General features: G+C 49.2%; 2 protein-coding genes across 5 annotated transcripts in view; one reads left to right on the top strand and one right to left on the bottom strand.

Moving 5' to 3' along the window:
- Positions 1-47: 47 nt before the first annotated feature.
- On the bottom strand, positions 48-5635 carry ALG3 (ALG3 alpha-1,3- mannosyltransferase). 3 transcript variants are annotated; one of them, XM_007083628.2, is made up of 9 exons: positions 5434-5635; positions 3167-3266; positions 2934-3081; positions 2666-2826; positions 2072-2192; positions 1437-1642; positions 1216-1292; positions 439-583; positions 48-298 (listed from the first exon to the last, which is right to left on the bottom strand). In XM_007083628.2, the coding sequence occupies exons 1-9, from the start codon at positions 5627-5629 to the stop codon at positions 136-138; spliced, it is 1317 nt and encodes a 438-aa protein (XP_007083690.1). In that variant the 5' UTR covers positions 5630-5635; the 3' UTR covers positions 48-135. The 3 variants fall into 3 exon arrangements, with proteins under 3 accessions (XP_007083690.1, XP_007083691.1, XP_042812450.1); XM_007083629.2 differs by having other exon boundaries at positions 5471-5635; XM_042956516.1 differs by lacking the exon at positions 1216-1292 and having other exon boundaries at positions 439-581.
- Positions 5636-6363: 728 nt separating this feature from the next.
- Positions 6364-13544, top strand: part of LOC102970425 (EEF1AKMT4-ECE2 readthrough transcript protein) — a 31958-nt gene continuing 24777 nt past the window's right edge. The window contains exons 1-3 of one of the 2 annotated variants that reach the window (XM_007083627.3): positions 6364-6588; positions 11532-11815; positions 12323-13120. In XM_007083627.3, coding sequence (XP_007083689.2) covers positions 6393-6588; positions 11532-11815; positions 12323-12610 — 768 coding nt within the window. In that variant the 5' untranslated portion in view covers positions 6364-6392 and the 3' untranslated portion in view covers positions 12611-13120. Of the gene's footprint in view, positions 6589-11531; positions 11816-12322; positions 13121-13544 lie in introns of those variants that run through there. The other variant, XM_042956627.1, reaches the window with a different exon arrangement.

Below are 13544 nucleotides of genomic sequence, written 5' to 3'. Positions count from 1 at the left end.
GCCCCTCACGGCTTGGTGTAAGCACCTCCATGTAGGCTGCACAGCAGTGGGCTTGGTAAGGTTTATTGGGAAAGGCATAGAGTCTATCCCCATCCAGGGTCCTAAGAGTGGACTGGAGGGGAAGGGAAGTGGATCTCAGTGGGCTTTCTTGCTGTGCTGGATGCTCCTGGGGAATGGCTGGGGGCCCAGCCAGAGCTGCAGCAGGATGACAGCATGGCATATGTGCAGGGCGGCAGAGCTGCAGGATGTGGAGGGGTATGTGTTCCAGGAGAGCTCAATGAGGCCCAGCACCAGCAACCTGGAGAGGAGAAAAAAGCTCAGGTTTTGCCCAGTTTCTAGACCTGCAGCCCCGTAGCTCGCTCCCAACCCTCCACAGTCAGCCTTGCGACGAGGAACTCCCTAGCCCTTCCCACTCGCCCAGGGTGTCCCAGCCAGTACCTGAGCAGATGTGTAAGCCAGCGTGCAGGCGTGGCCCACAGGAGGTAGGGCAGTGTGTGGAAATACCAGACGTAAAACTGGTAGTGGAGGGAGCGGCTGAAGCAGATGCCAATGAAGTTGGAGGTGAAGAGGGTAGAGATGATCTGTATGCAGTGGTCAAGGCCAAGGGCAGGAGCAGAAGGGGCAGGAATTGGGATGGGGGGGGAGGGGAGGAGGGGAGAGGGAGGTTCCAAAGCAAAGGGGCAAAGGTTTTGGGGTCAGATAGCCCCCTGGCCCTGCCATTCCGAGATGCATACTTCTGGACGAATTTTTTAACTTCTCCAGACCTGTGCCTCAATCTAATGTGGAGACAGTAATACTGGGGCCATAAGGCCCAGGGAGTTTAAATCCATCACTTACAAGCTGTGTGACCTAGGTAAATTACCTAAACTCCTCAATGCCCTGATTTTGTCATCTCTAAAATGAGAATAAAACAAATAAACAAACAAAACCCTCCCTATTTCAGAGTCTCTTGTGAGCTTTACATGTTAGAATGTATGTAAATCTCTTAGCACACCAGGCAGAGTGAGTACTCATAATGGTAAATCAAATAATATTTAAGATTAAGAATAAAATACACTTAAATATGTAAAGTGCTCTCCTCCATGAACAGGGCCTGTGGCTATTACTGGCACCTCCTTTCCCTCCCCCAGGTCACCAGGCACCAGGGCTAACAGACCAGGACCCCAACTGTACCTGGCGAGGGCAAGACTTACCTTCCCATGATTTAAAGGATATGATTGGGTGTGAGGGGCTGTGGTGGAACCTTCCTTTTGGAGGGATCCTTCAACAGCGACAGGATACTTTCCCCCGTCCTGGGGAGAAGCCATTCAAACATTTATCAAGCCCCCATCCTAGGCCAAACTCTAGATTCACCCCCCATGAACTTCACGTCTCCCCCAAGCAGGCCCTACACTCCTTGCCCCAACTTGACCCGTGACACTGCTCCCCTTTCTCACCTGTGCCACTTGCAAAGGGCAAAGAGCAAGAGCAGGGTGAGGTGGGCGGCCAACAATGCCAGGTGGAAGGCACGATGCAAGAAGAGGGCCTCAGGCAGGAAGCGCCAGTTTACTGTCCAGCGGAAGAGAAACTGGCGGCCAAGGTCAAAGGAGCGGGACAGGTAGCCAATGGGGTTCTCCAGAAGGAAGGGCAGGCCCAGCACAACCTGAGGATATGTGTGATGTCAGCAGAGCTGCCCAGGCTCAAGTCCAGCCTTCATGCTAATCACCAAGGGGAGTGGACAGAGGGTGTAGGTCTCAGAGGTTCTCAAATTCCCACCAGGAATAGCAGGAAAGCCAGCCTCCTCATCAAGACCAGAGTCTGGGGCCAAAGAAGCTGAGAAGGCAGGTAATAACAGTGCTTTAAGTTTAGATTCACCAAGTCATAAATGGGCAGAATGAGAGAGACCCTCAGAAACCATATAGTTCAACACCCTTATTTTATAGCTAATAAAAGTAAAGCCCAGAGGTAACGTTGCCTAGTCCAAAATCAACTCCAAAACCCTGTCTGTTAGCTCTGAGGAAGTCTCAACGATGGAAGAAGGCCAGAGAATGGCCTCCTCTTCATTAGAAAGGGGAAGGGGTGGAAGGGGTACCTGAAGGACAGCACAGATGCCCAGCTTGGGGAGGGCTCCACGGAAGCCAAATTGCATGAGGAGAAGAAATAGTAACCCAGGGGCGAAGAGTAGCACGTTCATCTTCACAGAGACTGCCAGGCTAGGGTAGGGAGGGGAGAGGAAGGGTGGAGATCAGCTCCAGGGCCATGTATCCCACACACACATAGCAACTCCTCCCCTCCCCTGCCACTAAGCTCTGGGATGGGGTCCACCCTTAAAACTGCTGGAAAAAGGATAAGCCAGCCTGGGAGAAGACTGAGAGTAAGGAGCAGATATCAAGTCTCTATAACCAGACTGAGCCAGCAAATACATATTTACAGTATTCAGAATGTACAAGGGCCAACTCCAACAACAGATGCTGTCTAGAGGGAACAGAGGCTAGGAACAGGGTATATGTTCTTGAGGGGTGGGGCGGAGACTTTCTACAGATCCTAGACTTGTCCAGTGGGACCCTGACTGACCCATATATTGTCTGGTTACTCCCTTACTCCCTCCGCTGCAGAAAACTGGGGGGGGGGGGGGGAATGATGGAAATACAGAGTAAGAGAGGGGGGAGAAGGAAGGGGTGGTGACCTGAAACAGCAGCAGCCCCAGCCCCAGCGCTGGGCCAGCAAGAGGTTGATACTGAGGAAGAGCAGCGCCATGGCCACTGGGTCATTGAAGAGCCGCAGCACAAAGATGGAGTGGACACGGTAAGAGGCACAGCACATGAAGAAAAAGACGAAGGGAGGTACCTGAGAAGTGGGACAATGGGGAACAAGGTCAGCTCACCAACCCTGAGCCATCCCGACTCCCCAGCACAGCCAGTTGGGGCCGCCTGTTCCTGGTAGCATGGACTCACCTTGCAGGTCTGGTGGTAGATCAAGAAGACAAGCAGCAAGGTGGCCAGGTAGAGCACAGCAAAGATGTGCTGGGCCATGCGGATGTCAGTGCCCCTGCCAGTGGCGTAATACAGCCCCATAAAGATGTACACAAAGCCAGCTGGGTACCTGAAAGAGGAGTCTGGTTCAGGCTATTCAGCCTGGTATCCAGTCGGCCCCTCATGTCCTCACTGAACCTGCTATCCCCACTCACACAAGAGGTCCAGTGTCACCCTGCAGTTGGGTATAGTCATAGGTGCCATTGATGACGCCCTCCACCTGGGCCATGTAGGCCTTCCAGTCAATCTCTGTATCTGGAAAAGGACAGAAATGGTGTGGTTACTTCCAAGTTCAGAACTTGTCTGCCCCCCCACACATCCACCCATCAAAACAGAGTCCCAGGGGCGCCTGGGTGGTTCAGTCGGTTGAGCATCCAACTTCAGCTCAGGTCATGATCTCGCGGTTCGTGAGTTCAAGCCCCGTGTCGGGCTCTGTGCTGACAGCTCAGAGCCTGGAGCCTGCTTTGGATTCTGTGTCTCCTGCTCTCTACCCCTCCCCAGCTTGCACTCTTTCTCAAAAAATAAATAATTAAAAAATTTAAAAAACAAAACAAAACACAAGAGTTCCAGCTCATTCCCAAGACTTCTATCACAACTCTTATCTCACCGCCTATCTGACATTCTCTGGGTGAACCCAAGCATCTGCAACTTGTCTGTAATTGAACACAACCATCCACTCCAAATCTGCTCCCCTTCCTAGGTTCCATGAATGGCACCATTGACCTCCCAGCTGCCTAGGTCACAAACCTGGGTAACATCTCTGACACTTCCTTCTTTCTTATTTCCAACACCCAATCACCAAATCCTGCCTATTCTTCATCCTACATGACTCTACTATCTCATCCTCTTCTGCTATTACATATTCAAATTTGGACCGAACACAATTTCTAGCCTCAATGATGCAACAACTTCGTAATTCGTTTCCCAGCTTCCACTTTCACCCCACAACATATTTCCCACCCTGCAACCAGAAAGTGCTTCCTATAATAGAAATCATGTTAGATCTCTCTGCTTAAAACCCTTCAATGATTCCTCAAGGCTCTTAAAATAAAGACCAAACTCTAGGGGCGCCTGGGTGGCTCAGTCGGTTGAGCGTCCGACTTCGGCTCAGGTCATGATCTCGCGGTCCGTGAGTTCGAGCCGCGTGTCAGGCTCTGGGCTGATGGCTCAGAGCCTGGAGCCTGCTTCCGATTCTGTGTCTCCCTCTCTCTCTGCCCCTCCCCCGTTCATGCTCTGTCTCTCTCTGTCTTAAAAATAAATAAATGTTAAAAAAAAAAAAAAGACCAAACTCTATTATTCCCATGTTTAGAAGAGGAACCTATGAATTAATGAGGTTAAGTGACTCGTTCAAGATCAGTGAGCTAGGAAGGGTAGAAATGAGATTAGAACTCCATGAGGTCCTATTAAATTCTTAACCACCATGCTAATTATCTCCTTAACACAACTTACAGACTGCTTCAGGATCTGGTCTCAACTTCTACAATCTCCTCTCTCACTACCACCTGAACTTGATTTCTATCTATTCCAGCTCTAAAAACATTCAGTTTCTCAAAGGAAGCTGACTCTCTTTTGACTGAAGGTTTTAGTTACAGGGCTCTGTCTACCTACAGTGCTCTTTCTCCTCCCCTTTTCTCTATTTCCTCAACTGGCTAGCTCTTAACCTTTCAAGGGGGACTCTAGAAAGCCTTCCTTAACTCAAGTCTGATGTAAGTGCCCTTTTGTGTCCTTTATGGTACCCTTACTACTATAAGGAGTATGATGCACTGTAATTTTCTGCTAACTCACTTTTGTCCAAGCTCACACATCTAAATAGGGAATGTGTCTACCTTTTCCACCACTGTACCCTTGGCACCTAGTAGTGTTAAGCATGTAATAAACATTCAATAAATATGTGCTGAATTAATCATCTTTAGCAAGAAAGCTTTCATTCAGCCCAGTATCTAGATTCAGCCTGGAAAGGAGCCCCCAATAAGACCAAAAGGACTCAAGTGGTCACAGATTGCCATTATTGCCATTATTGCCAAACGACTTTTGAGACCTCAGAAGTGAACAGATGAGAAAATTGAGACCCCACAGGGGAAGGGACATGTCCAAAACCACAGAGGCATGAAGGAGCAGCAGTACATTAACTCGGACCCAAGCCTTTGATTGATTTCTAGGCTGGTTTATTTTCTTAACCTGGCAGGCTGTATGTTCAGGGCAGAGGGCCAATCTCTAGGGTCGCCCCTTCCATCATGGGGGAGGGATTAAGATAGCGTTTGGTTTTCTGTGGAGCAGGCTTGGCACCTGGGTAAAAATTACGGTCTGCAATTGAAGACTGCTTGGATTTGAGGGCTAGATTTCAGCTCCGAATCTGGGTCCCAGTTTAAGTAGGGGGTTCGGGTCCCTCTCCCTACCCTCCCCTCCTCCTCGGCGCACTCACATGCCACCCTGTGAATGACCCAGAAGGTGATGCCCACCTCCGCCAGGCAGAGGCAGGCGGCCACCAGCAGCGTGTAGCGCGGCTCCAGCAGCAGCAGGCGCCGCTCTTGCCAGGCGCGCCGCAGCCATTGTCCGCAGGATCCCGCCGTTCGAGCTAAGGGACCTCCCCGGCCGCGTTTCCGTAGGCCCGCCGCCATCTTGACGGTGCGTCGCTCGTATTGGCCCGCCACCCCGGAAGCCCAACCCTTCTGCACTTAGGTTCCGCTCCCCACGCGGACCATCCCAACCGACTGATAGCTAACCAGTTTCCAGTGTCCTATTTACTCCACTAAAATTTACTTCTTCCACCTCTTTCCTGATGGACTTCACATTCCATTTGTGCAGGAACAATCTCACTCCTCCGTACATACTTGATTCTGGGCATACAGGTGCTAAAATAGATGCAACAGAAAAGCAACATTCCTGTTCATGTCCTCCCCCACTTGGCATCACACTTCGTCTGTGTTTCATGCCAGTCTCTCCTGGAGAACAAGACCTGTGTCCGCGCCCCTCTCGCCTCCTCTGTGAGCCTTTAGGGTGCTCAAAACTGGATAGAAATGAATCTTTCATTAACTTTCAGACTTCTTAATTGACGGAGCCGGACAAACTGAAATGAAAGAAGCCGTGATGAGCCGAGTGAGTCTGATACTAGTATGAGTTTGGCTCTCAGAAGTGAGGGCGCAGTGCAGTTGGAGGATTCAAGTTCTGAACCTTGTAATTTTTCCTACCCGGAGTATTCTTCAAAGAGCGCTTACTAGAGAACGGAAGTTCCACGTGTTTATGTTGAGCAACTGCAGGTGGTGGGCGGAGACACAAGGGCCACGCCCCCTGAATGCTACCATCCTGATTGGCTACATAGGGGCGCCAAGCCCAGTTCTAGAGGTGCGGGCTGTGTGTCCTGGCGGTTCTGCAGCTGCAGGCATGGCCTCTCCAGGGGCCCCAGCACCCCCGCCCGAGATACCAGAGCAGAACTGCTGGTACCGTGAGGTCCAGTACTGGGACCAGCGCTACCGGAATGCGGCTGACTCTGCCCCTTACGAGTGGTTCGGGGACTTCTCCTCCTTCCGTGCACTCCTAGAGCCGGAGCTGCGGCCCGAAGACCGTATCCTCGTGCTAGGTGGGTAGTCCTGGTGCTGCGCAGCCGAGGTGGAACTGGCTGAACCCGTCCTGTCCCGGCCTGGCCCTGTCCGCTTTTCTCGAGTCTGTTTGTCCCCCTTGGAGGACACCCGAGTGGGAGCCAAGATCCAGTACCTTCAGAATCTCGGTAGTCTTTAGCCAGGGCGACGGGAGTCAAGAGATTCTGGTTCAAGGGCCCCGTGGAGGAAGATAGTCTCTCTCTGAGTTTGGTAGGTGTCCTAGGACCCTGTCCCGGTCTCTCGAGAGGCAGCCTCGAGCACTCGAGAGCTCAGAGCACCTAGTTCAAGTCCCAACGCTAGTTGGCTGTATGATTTAGGATAAGTTGTGAACTCGTTCTGAGCTTCAAATTCACTTCTAGAAATGGAACTGCGAGCTCAAGTCGGATAAGGCACGTTCAGGCACCTGGAGCACGATGCCTGGCGTTTATCTGTTAGGGCCAATGGGCACCGGAAGCCACTGTCATCTAGAGACTTTTCTTCATTCTCGAGCCCTAACTGAAAGTTGGTCCTAACCCCCAAGTGCAGTGAGGACGAGGACAGCGCCTTCTGAGGTCGGAGGGGAGATTGCAGCCAAGATTGGTGTGATTCTCCAACCACGAACGTTCAAATGCAGGGATTCAAGGTCGGGTTCTGAGAGGTCCAGCTGCACCCTCAGGGTTTTCTCCCACTGCCAGCCTTGGGGGTTCCAGTGAAGTTTGAGCAACGGGTTTCCTTCCAATTATAGTTTTTATTTTGGTATTTGTAAAAGTATGTTTATATTTATGTGAAATATTTCTTATATATGAGACATCTATAATACAGTATATGTGTAAGATATAAATAATCTGTGTTTGTATACCCTACTCAATTTGAGAAATAGAACATTCCTAGGACTAGAAAGGAAGTATAACTTAGTGCTTATGAACTTGGACCCTGGAGGTAGTTAACTCTTCGCTTATGTAGTCTTAACCGTGGAAATCATGGACAGAAGCATAGAATCTTAAGCTGTGGAATCATGGACAAACACCTAAATTTCTGCACCTTCATTTTCTCAGCCTTAAAAAAATGAGTACTTACTTATTGGGTTTTTAAGATAATTGAGTATGAAAGCTATCTAGAACAATACCTGGCAAAATAAAAGACCCCATGTATATTTAAGGTTTTCTGTGTGGTCCCCCAAACCCCTTTTCCCCAGAGGTAAAAATTCTCTTGAGTTGTGTGCTTTTAAACCATTGTATTTGTTTATAAATTTACCGTAGATCTACATTTTTCAAGCTTTAGTGTCCATCAAAATCACCTGGAAAGCTGAACCCCCCCCCCCCACCGAGATTCTAATTCCGGGGATGGTCTAAGGTGGGTCTTGGGATTCTGTAGTTTCAGCAGACCCACAGCTGATTCTCATGCTGGTGATTTGCAGAATAACACTGCCTTAATATCTGCTTGACTGGGAGGTTGCCTTTTCTTGGTAGAGGGGAGAAAAGTCTCAAAATCATAGAGGAAAACTTTCTAGGCAAGATTCTCAAAATCTAAGAACAGGACCCACAACTTGGGAGTACCCTATGGAACATTCCACCTTGGCAAACATAAGCTGAGCACCTGGTAGGTGTTAGGGAATGTGCTGGGCCCTTTTTCACTTATTTAGTCCTCGACGACCCATAGAAGTGAGTGATAATTACTAGAAGACTTACTCTAGGTTAGGGGTTGATAAACTTTTTCTGAAAATGGCCAAGTAGTAAATACCATAGGCTTTGTGGGCTATTTAGTTTCTGTCATAGCTACTCAGTACTGCCACAGACAATACATAAGTAAATGATACATAATAGCTGTATAGCAGTAAAACTTTATAAAAACAGATGGCAAGCTAGATTTAGTGACCTTTGCTCTAGGTCATTGTCTCAAGTTGGGTTCTCTAGAAGCAAATCTAAGACTCATCTTAGGATTCATGTCCCAGTCATTTATTACGAATGTGCTTGAAGGAGAAATTGATAAGAGAGTGAGGGAAGAGGGAAGGGGGAAAGGCCAAGGAGGATTGGGATCATAAGGCAAAGTTTCCCTGAGAGTAGTTTCAGCCTAAAGTGTCAGAAACCCAAACTGTCAGAACACAGGCCAAGACCTAGAAACACTCCAAAGGGATCTAGTCCGAGCACTGAGAGTGCCTACTACTGTCACGCAGCAAGTAAGTGGTGAAGTAAGAGAGCCATTGGACTCCAGAGCTTCTATTTCTCTTGCTGCACAGCACAGATGGGCATAGAGAGGCATCTAGAACTCTGTTCAAACTGATAAAAACATTGTGAATTACAACCTAAAGGTCCTACTGATACAGGCAAAGTTGGAATGTCATTACTGAAGGTGAGTAGACCTCTTGAGACAGTTTAGCATAGTGGTTTAATAGCTCTGGTTCTGTTGTGAGACAGTCCTGTATCCGGATTCTGGCTCAACCACTGATTGTGTGACCTTAGGATCAAGTTTGTTATCCACTTTGGGCAGCCTCATTTTCCCCATTGAGAACATGTAATGGTGATTATGGGTATCTTCTATCTGGAGCTACCTTGAAGATGACCTGAGATAATTCTTACAAAGTGCTTAGCATAGAACCCTATGTTTAATGACTGTTAGTTATAATTATTATTATTATTGAAAATGGGAGTCAGAAATTGTGAAAATTGTGTGTCTTCTACCCATGGCTAGAATATCTTCGTGGTGGATGCAGGCATATGGCTTTCCCAGCTTTGCCAGTGTCACACAACTCTGATTCTCCTTGCTTGACTCTGTGCTTATAGGAATCTTTTGATCATAATTCGGCTTCAGTTTATATTTTCTGTATAGAGAAAAGGGACTGACCAGGATTGACAGCCTTCTCAGTCCCTATGATGGTTATTTTTCCTATTATAAGTTAGTGAATTGGTATTTTGGCTTATACATCTGTCTCTTGGTGCTGGGATAGGGTCCGCATAGCTCTGGGCTCCCATGTGATGGGTTCTTGGATGTGGCACATTTCTCCAGGGCTCTGCTTCACTAAAGCCTCATCCAGGAAAGCAATGGCCTTCCCAAGACCCTTCTCTTAGTTGCTAGCCTCCAATCACTGAGGCAGCAGGACCAGGAATCGCTGCTTTGTAAGTATGATTTGGTTTGTGGTCAGGTTTTGTTCTCTCTTCATCCTTGGACGAATTTCTCTTGGAAGATGCCATTCTTGTACCATGGGGGACAAAGAAAGGAAATTTGGGTTCGTCCACAGTTGGGCAGAGCTCTATGGGCATATGAGGTCAGATGTGGGGTGGTGAAGAGTTTGTGGGTCAGAGAACCCAGTGGGAATTTAGCCTGAACTGACTTAGGGTCTCTTGTTCATCCACCCTCACCTCTGATTCCATGCAGTGTATCTCTCTGGGCTTGTAGTTCCAGTGTGGAAAAACACACACTGGGTTTTCCTAGGCAAAATAGTATTCTTCCTCAGCTGTAGGGCCTGAGGAGGGACATAGGAAGGGGCAGCTGAGGACCAGCCAGCAGCCTGTCAGTGCCCTGTCCAGGTGCCAAACCCTACTAGATTAGGGCTATCCTAACAGCTGATCCTGTGATCCTCTTAGGGAGGCAAATGAGGATTAAAGGCAATCTAAGCCCAAGAGCTGTGCGTCAAACAGAACTGCCATCCAGCTCCATTTTCAGGCTGAGACTGACCACAAGAGGGCCTGGAAGAGGCCCACATACCTTCAAAGGAAGTCACACCTATGCTTTGGGTCCACATCCTGTCCTCTAACTTCTGTCCCATCTCTCACCATACTCTGCCCTCTGGGACTGCTTTCCAGGTACTTCCCACCAGAGTGTTAGGATTCTTCAAGACTCTGGTTGGTTATCACCTTCTCTGAAAGCCTTGGCTGACCCACCAGAGGTGGGGACAGGAGCCATCCTATGTGTTTTCGCACACTGTCCCTATTGAAACTCGCTTCGCATTATATGGCATTTGCCTGAATACACATCTTTTCCTCCCACTAGAGCATGAGCTACCTGTTCATCTGCAGAACCCAATATGTAGTGCTCAATACATTAAGGAATTACAAGGAATCCACTCCACTGTGTGTCCCCACCGAGTTACCCCACACTTGTTAATTCTGCCTGGGAAACCAAAGTAGGATACTGACCCCTAATGTGAAGTCTGATATCCTCAGACTGTGAGGGCTGATATCCTCAAAGGTTCTCTGAGAGGTTAGGGACTGGGATAATACTAACACTATCCAAATAATGTTATGGTTCCAATGATGCCAGTATTATCCCCATTCTGTCTATGAGGAAACTGAGGCTCAGAGTTGAATGACTTGCCATGGCTGTGTGACCAGAGGTAGCAGAATCTAGATCTTTGAACTCTGAAGTTTAGAGCTTCAGAGCTCCTGCAGCTACTCTCCAGCTGTTTTAGGTTTTTTTTTTTTTTTTTAATGTTTGTTTATATTTGAGAGAGACAGAGTGTGAGCCCGGGAGGAGAAGAGAGAGGGAGACACAGAATCTGAAGTGGGCTCCAGGCTCTGAGTTGTCAGCACAGAGCCCGATGCAGGGCTCGAACCCACGAACTGTGAGATCATGACCTAAGCCAAAGTTGGATGCTTAACCAACTGAGCCACCAAGGCACCCCTTAGTTTTTAAATTTAGTGTATCACATCCTGCATGTAGGCTAGATATTGCTATCTTCATTTTTCTCAGTAGGAAATCCAAGTTCCTGGTATGTAAACAACTTACCCTAGTCTACACAGCCAGAAATGTTAGAGCCAGGATATGTGCCCAGTTCTGCATGACTGTGACTCCAAAATTTGTGTTCTTTCTTATACCCTGCTGCTTCTCCCTCGGTATGGGAGGGTTTAGGCTGATAGAAGATGGGCCAAGAGTAGATGGATAATTTCAGGAGTGAGAACCAAATCTAACCCAGCCCTTTTGCCACCCATTCCATCCCTTCCTATCCTAGGCTGTGGGAACAGTGCCCTGAGCTATGAGCTGTTTCTTGGAGGCTTCCCTGATGTGACCAGTGTGGACTACTCATCAGTGGTGGTGGCTGCTATGCGGGTTCGCTATGCCCATGTGCCCAACCTGCGCTGGGAGACCATGGATGTGCGGGCCTTGGACTTCCCCAGTGGCTCCTTCGATGTGGTGCTTGAGAAGGGCACACTGGATGCCCTGTTAGCTGGAGAACGAGATCCCTGGACTGTGTCTTCTGAAGGTGTCCACACTGTGGACCAGGTGCTGAGTGAGGTGAGGGAGCCACAAGAAAGGGTAGACCAAGAGGTGGGGAGGAGGGACTGGGGTTTTGGGAGGTTGAAAGAACTCAGAAGTCAGAAGGAGATATAGTTTGGAATCGGTAATGGCTCACTTTTAGGACCATGGTTACCGGAAGGAAGGTTAAGCTGGGTAAAGATTATAGGGGCCTGGAGTGGCCAGGCTCACAGATGCTGATGGTTAGCTATTAAGCTGCCAATAGGGATGAGGTAACAGCCAGGTTCCAGATGGGTAACACAGACTAGGAGGGTGACAGGAAAGCAGTGCCCATGCACCTGACATCACTCCCATGCTCTTACCTGGGTAGAATATAGCCCTACCCCCATGAAGTGAGTAGGGGCAGAGAAGAAGGCTCACTCTTGCCATGGAGAGCCCTGAGCTATGGAACATAGGGTAGTACCTAGGAAGGCATCTGGGGCAATACTAACCTTTGAGAACCTGGAGATGGACTCCTCACCAGTGGCTTCTCTGTCTGCCTTGCAGGTGAGCCGGGTGTTGGTCCCTGGAGGCCGATTCATCTCATTGACCTCAGCTGCGCCCCACTTTCGGATCAGACACTATGCCCAAGCCCAATATGGCTGGTCCCTGAAGCATGCAACCTATGGCAGTGGCTTCCACTTCCATCTTTACCTCATGCAGAAGGGTAAAGAACTCACTGTAGCCCAACTTGCCCTTGGGACTGAGATCCTCTCACCCGCTAGACCTCCCACCTCACCCTGCTTCCTCCAGGACTCGGATCACGAGGACTTCCTCAGTGCCATTCACCTGTGAGGCCAGAGGCATGTCCTCCAGTCCTCCCTGCCTTTCTCCCCTGGGCTCTTCAAGTACTTGGAATTCCTGATTTAGGGCTTGGATTTAGGGTTGGATTCAAGGTGCTCACAATCCCAGAGGCACCATGCCTAAGATAGAGCTGATGGGAGCAACCCCACATGAAACAATACAGCCCAGGTTAAACTAGATCCCAAATCCAAGGTTTCTGGTTTCCTTCTTGGGTTCCTCAGATCTCTCCTGGATTCCCTAACTTCCTCCCCTACCCTACTGAACTACCAACGATTCATCCCCTGGGGCAAAGCTCAGCATAACTGCTCCACATGCCAGCCAGACTCAGAGACCTGCATCCCTGGGGCCTATTATTGACCCCCATTCAACCTGGATTTATCTACGGGAGGCTGCAGACTTTGAATCAAGATTGCTTTATGCTTCTGATCCTAGCTCCAGCCCAAGCTCTAGTGTCCTATCCTGCTTAGGTTGTATATTTACCAAAGGAAGCTACATTGTAAGATGTCCTCAAGTCAGATTGGCCTGCCTGTGTTTACTTGGCAACCCTCCCCTACCAGCAACATGCACCTGAGATTCCCAAGTTATCTGCCCCCTCCCCAAAAGGGATTGGAGCCATTTTGGCCTGGCTCCTGAGCAGACCAAAGCAGTGGCCACACACACACAGGGAGGTCTGTGTTTATTCACACACTCCTGGTACAGTGAGGATGGAGGAACATTTACAAAGGACACCCCTGGGGTGAAAACATCTCCAGGGCCACAGGTGTCATCCAAAGGTGCAGAGCAGTCCTCACTTGGGTTCCCAGGGGCAGGATGCAGGGGTCCAAGGTAAAATCAGACTTGGGCCCTTGGAAGGTGATACCTTGAGAGGAGGGGTCTGCCAGAGAGCCGCCTGGGGTCAGGCCTGGGCAGACTGGCCATGTGGTTG

This window comes from Panthera tigris, chromosome C2 (assembly GCF_018350195.1).
Source record: "Panthera tigris isolate Pti1 chromosome C2, P.tigris_Pti1_mat1.1, whole genome shotgun sequence".
Lineage (NCBI taxonomy): Eukaryota > Metazoa > Chordata > Mammalia > Carnivora > Felidae > Panthera > Panthera tigris.
The sequence above is the reverse complement of the archived record's forward strand: the minus strand, read 5'-3'. Positions and strand labels throughout refer to the sequence as shown.

Excerpts from the sequence above, each read along its gene's own strand:
- ALG3 (XM_007083628.2), bottom strand. The coding sequence starts at position 5,629 with ATGGCGGCGGGCCTACGGAAACGCGGCCGGGGAGGTCCCTTAGCTCGA. Across the intron at positions 2,193-2,665 it reads TGGGGCTGCTGCTGTTTCAG|CCTGGCAGTCTCTGTGAAGA; the intron begins GTCACCACCCCT and ends TCCCTACCCTAG. Across the intron at positions 1,293-1,436 it reads GCCCTTTGCAAGTGGCACAG|GACGGGGGAAAGTATCCTGT; the intron begins GTGAGAAAGGGG and ends GCTTCTCCCCAG.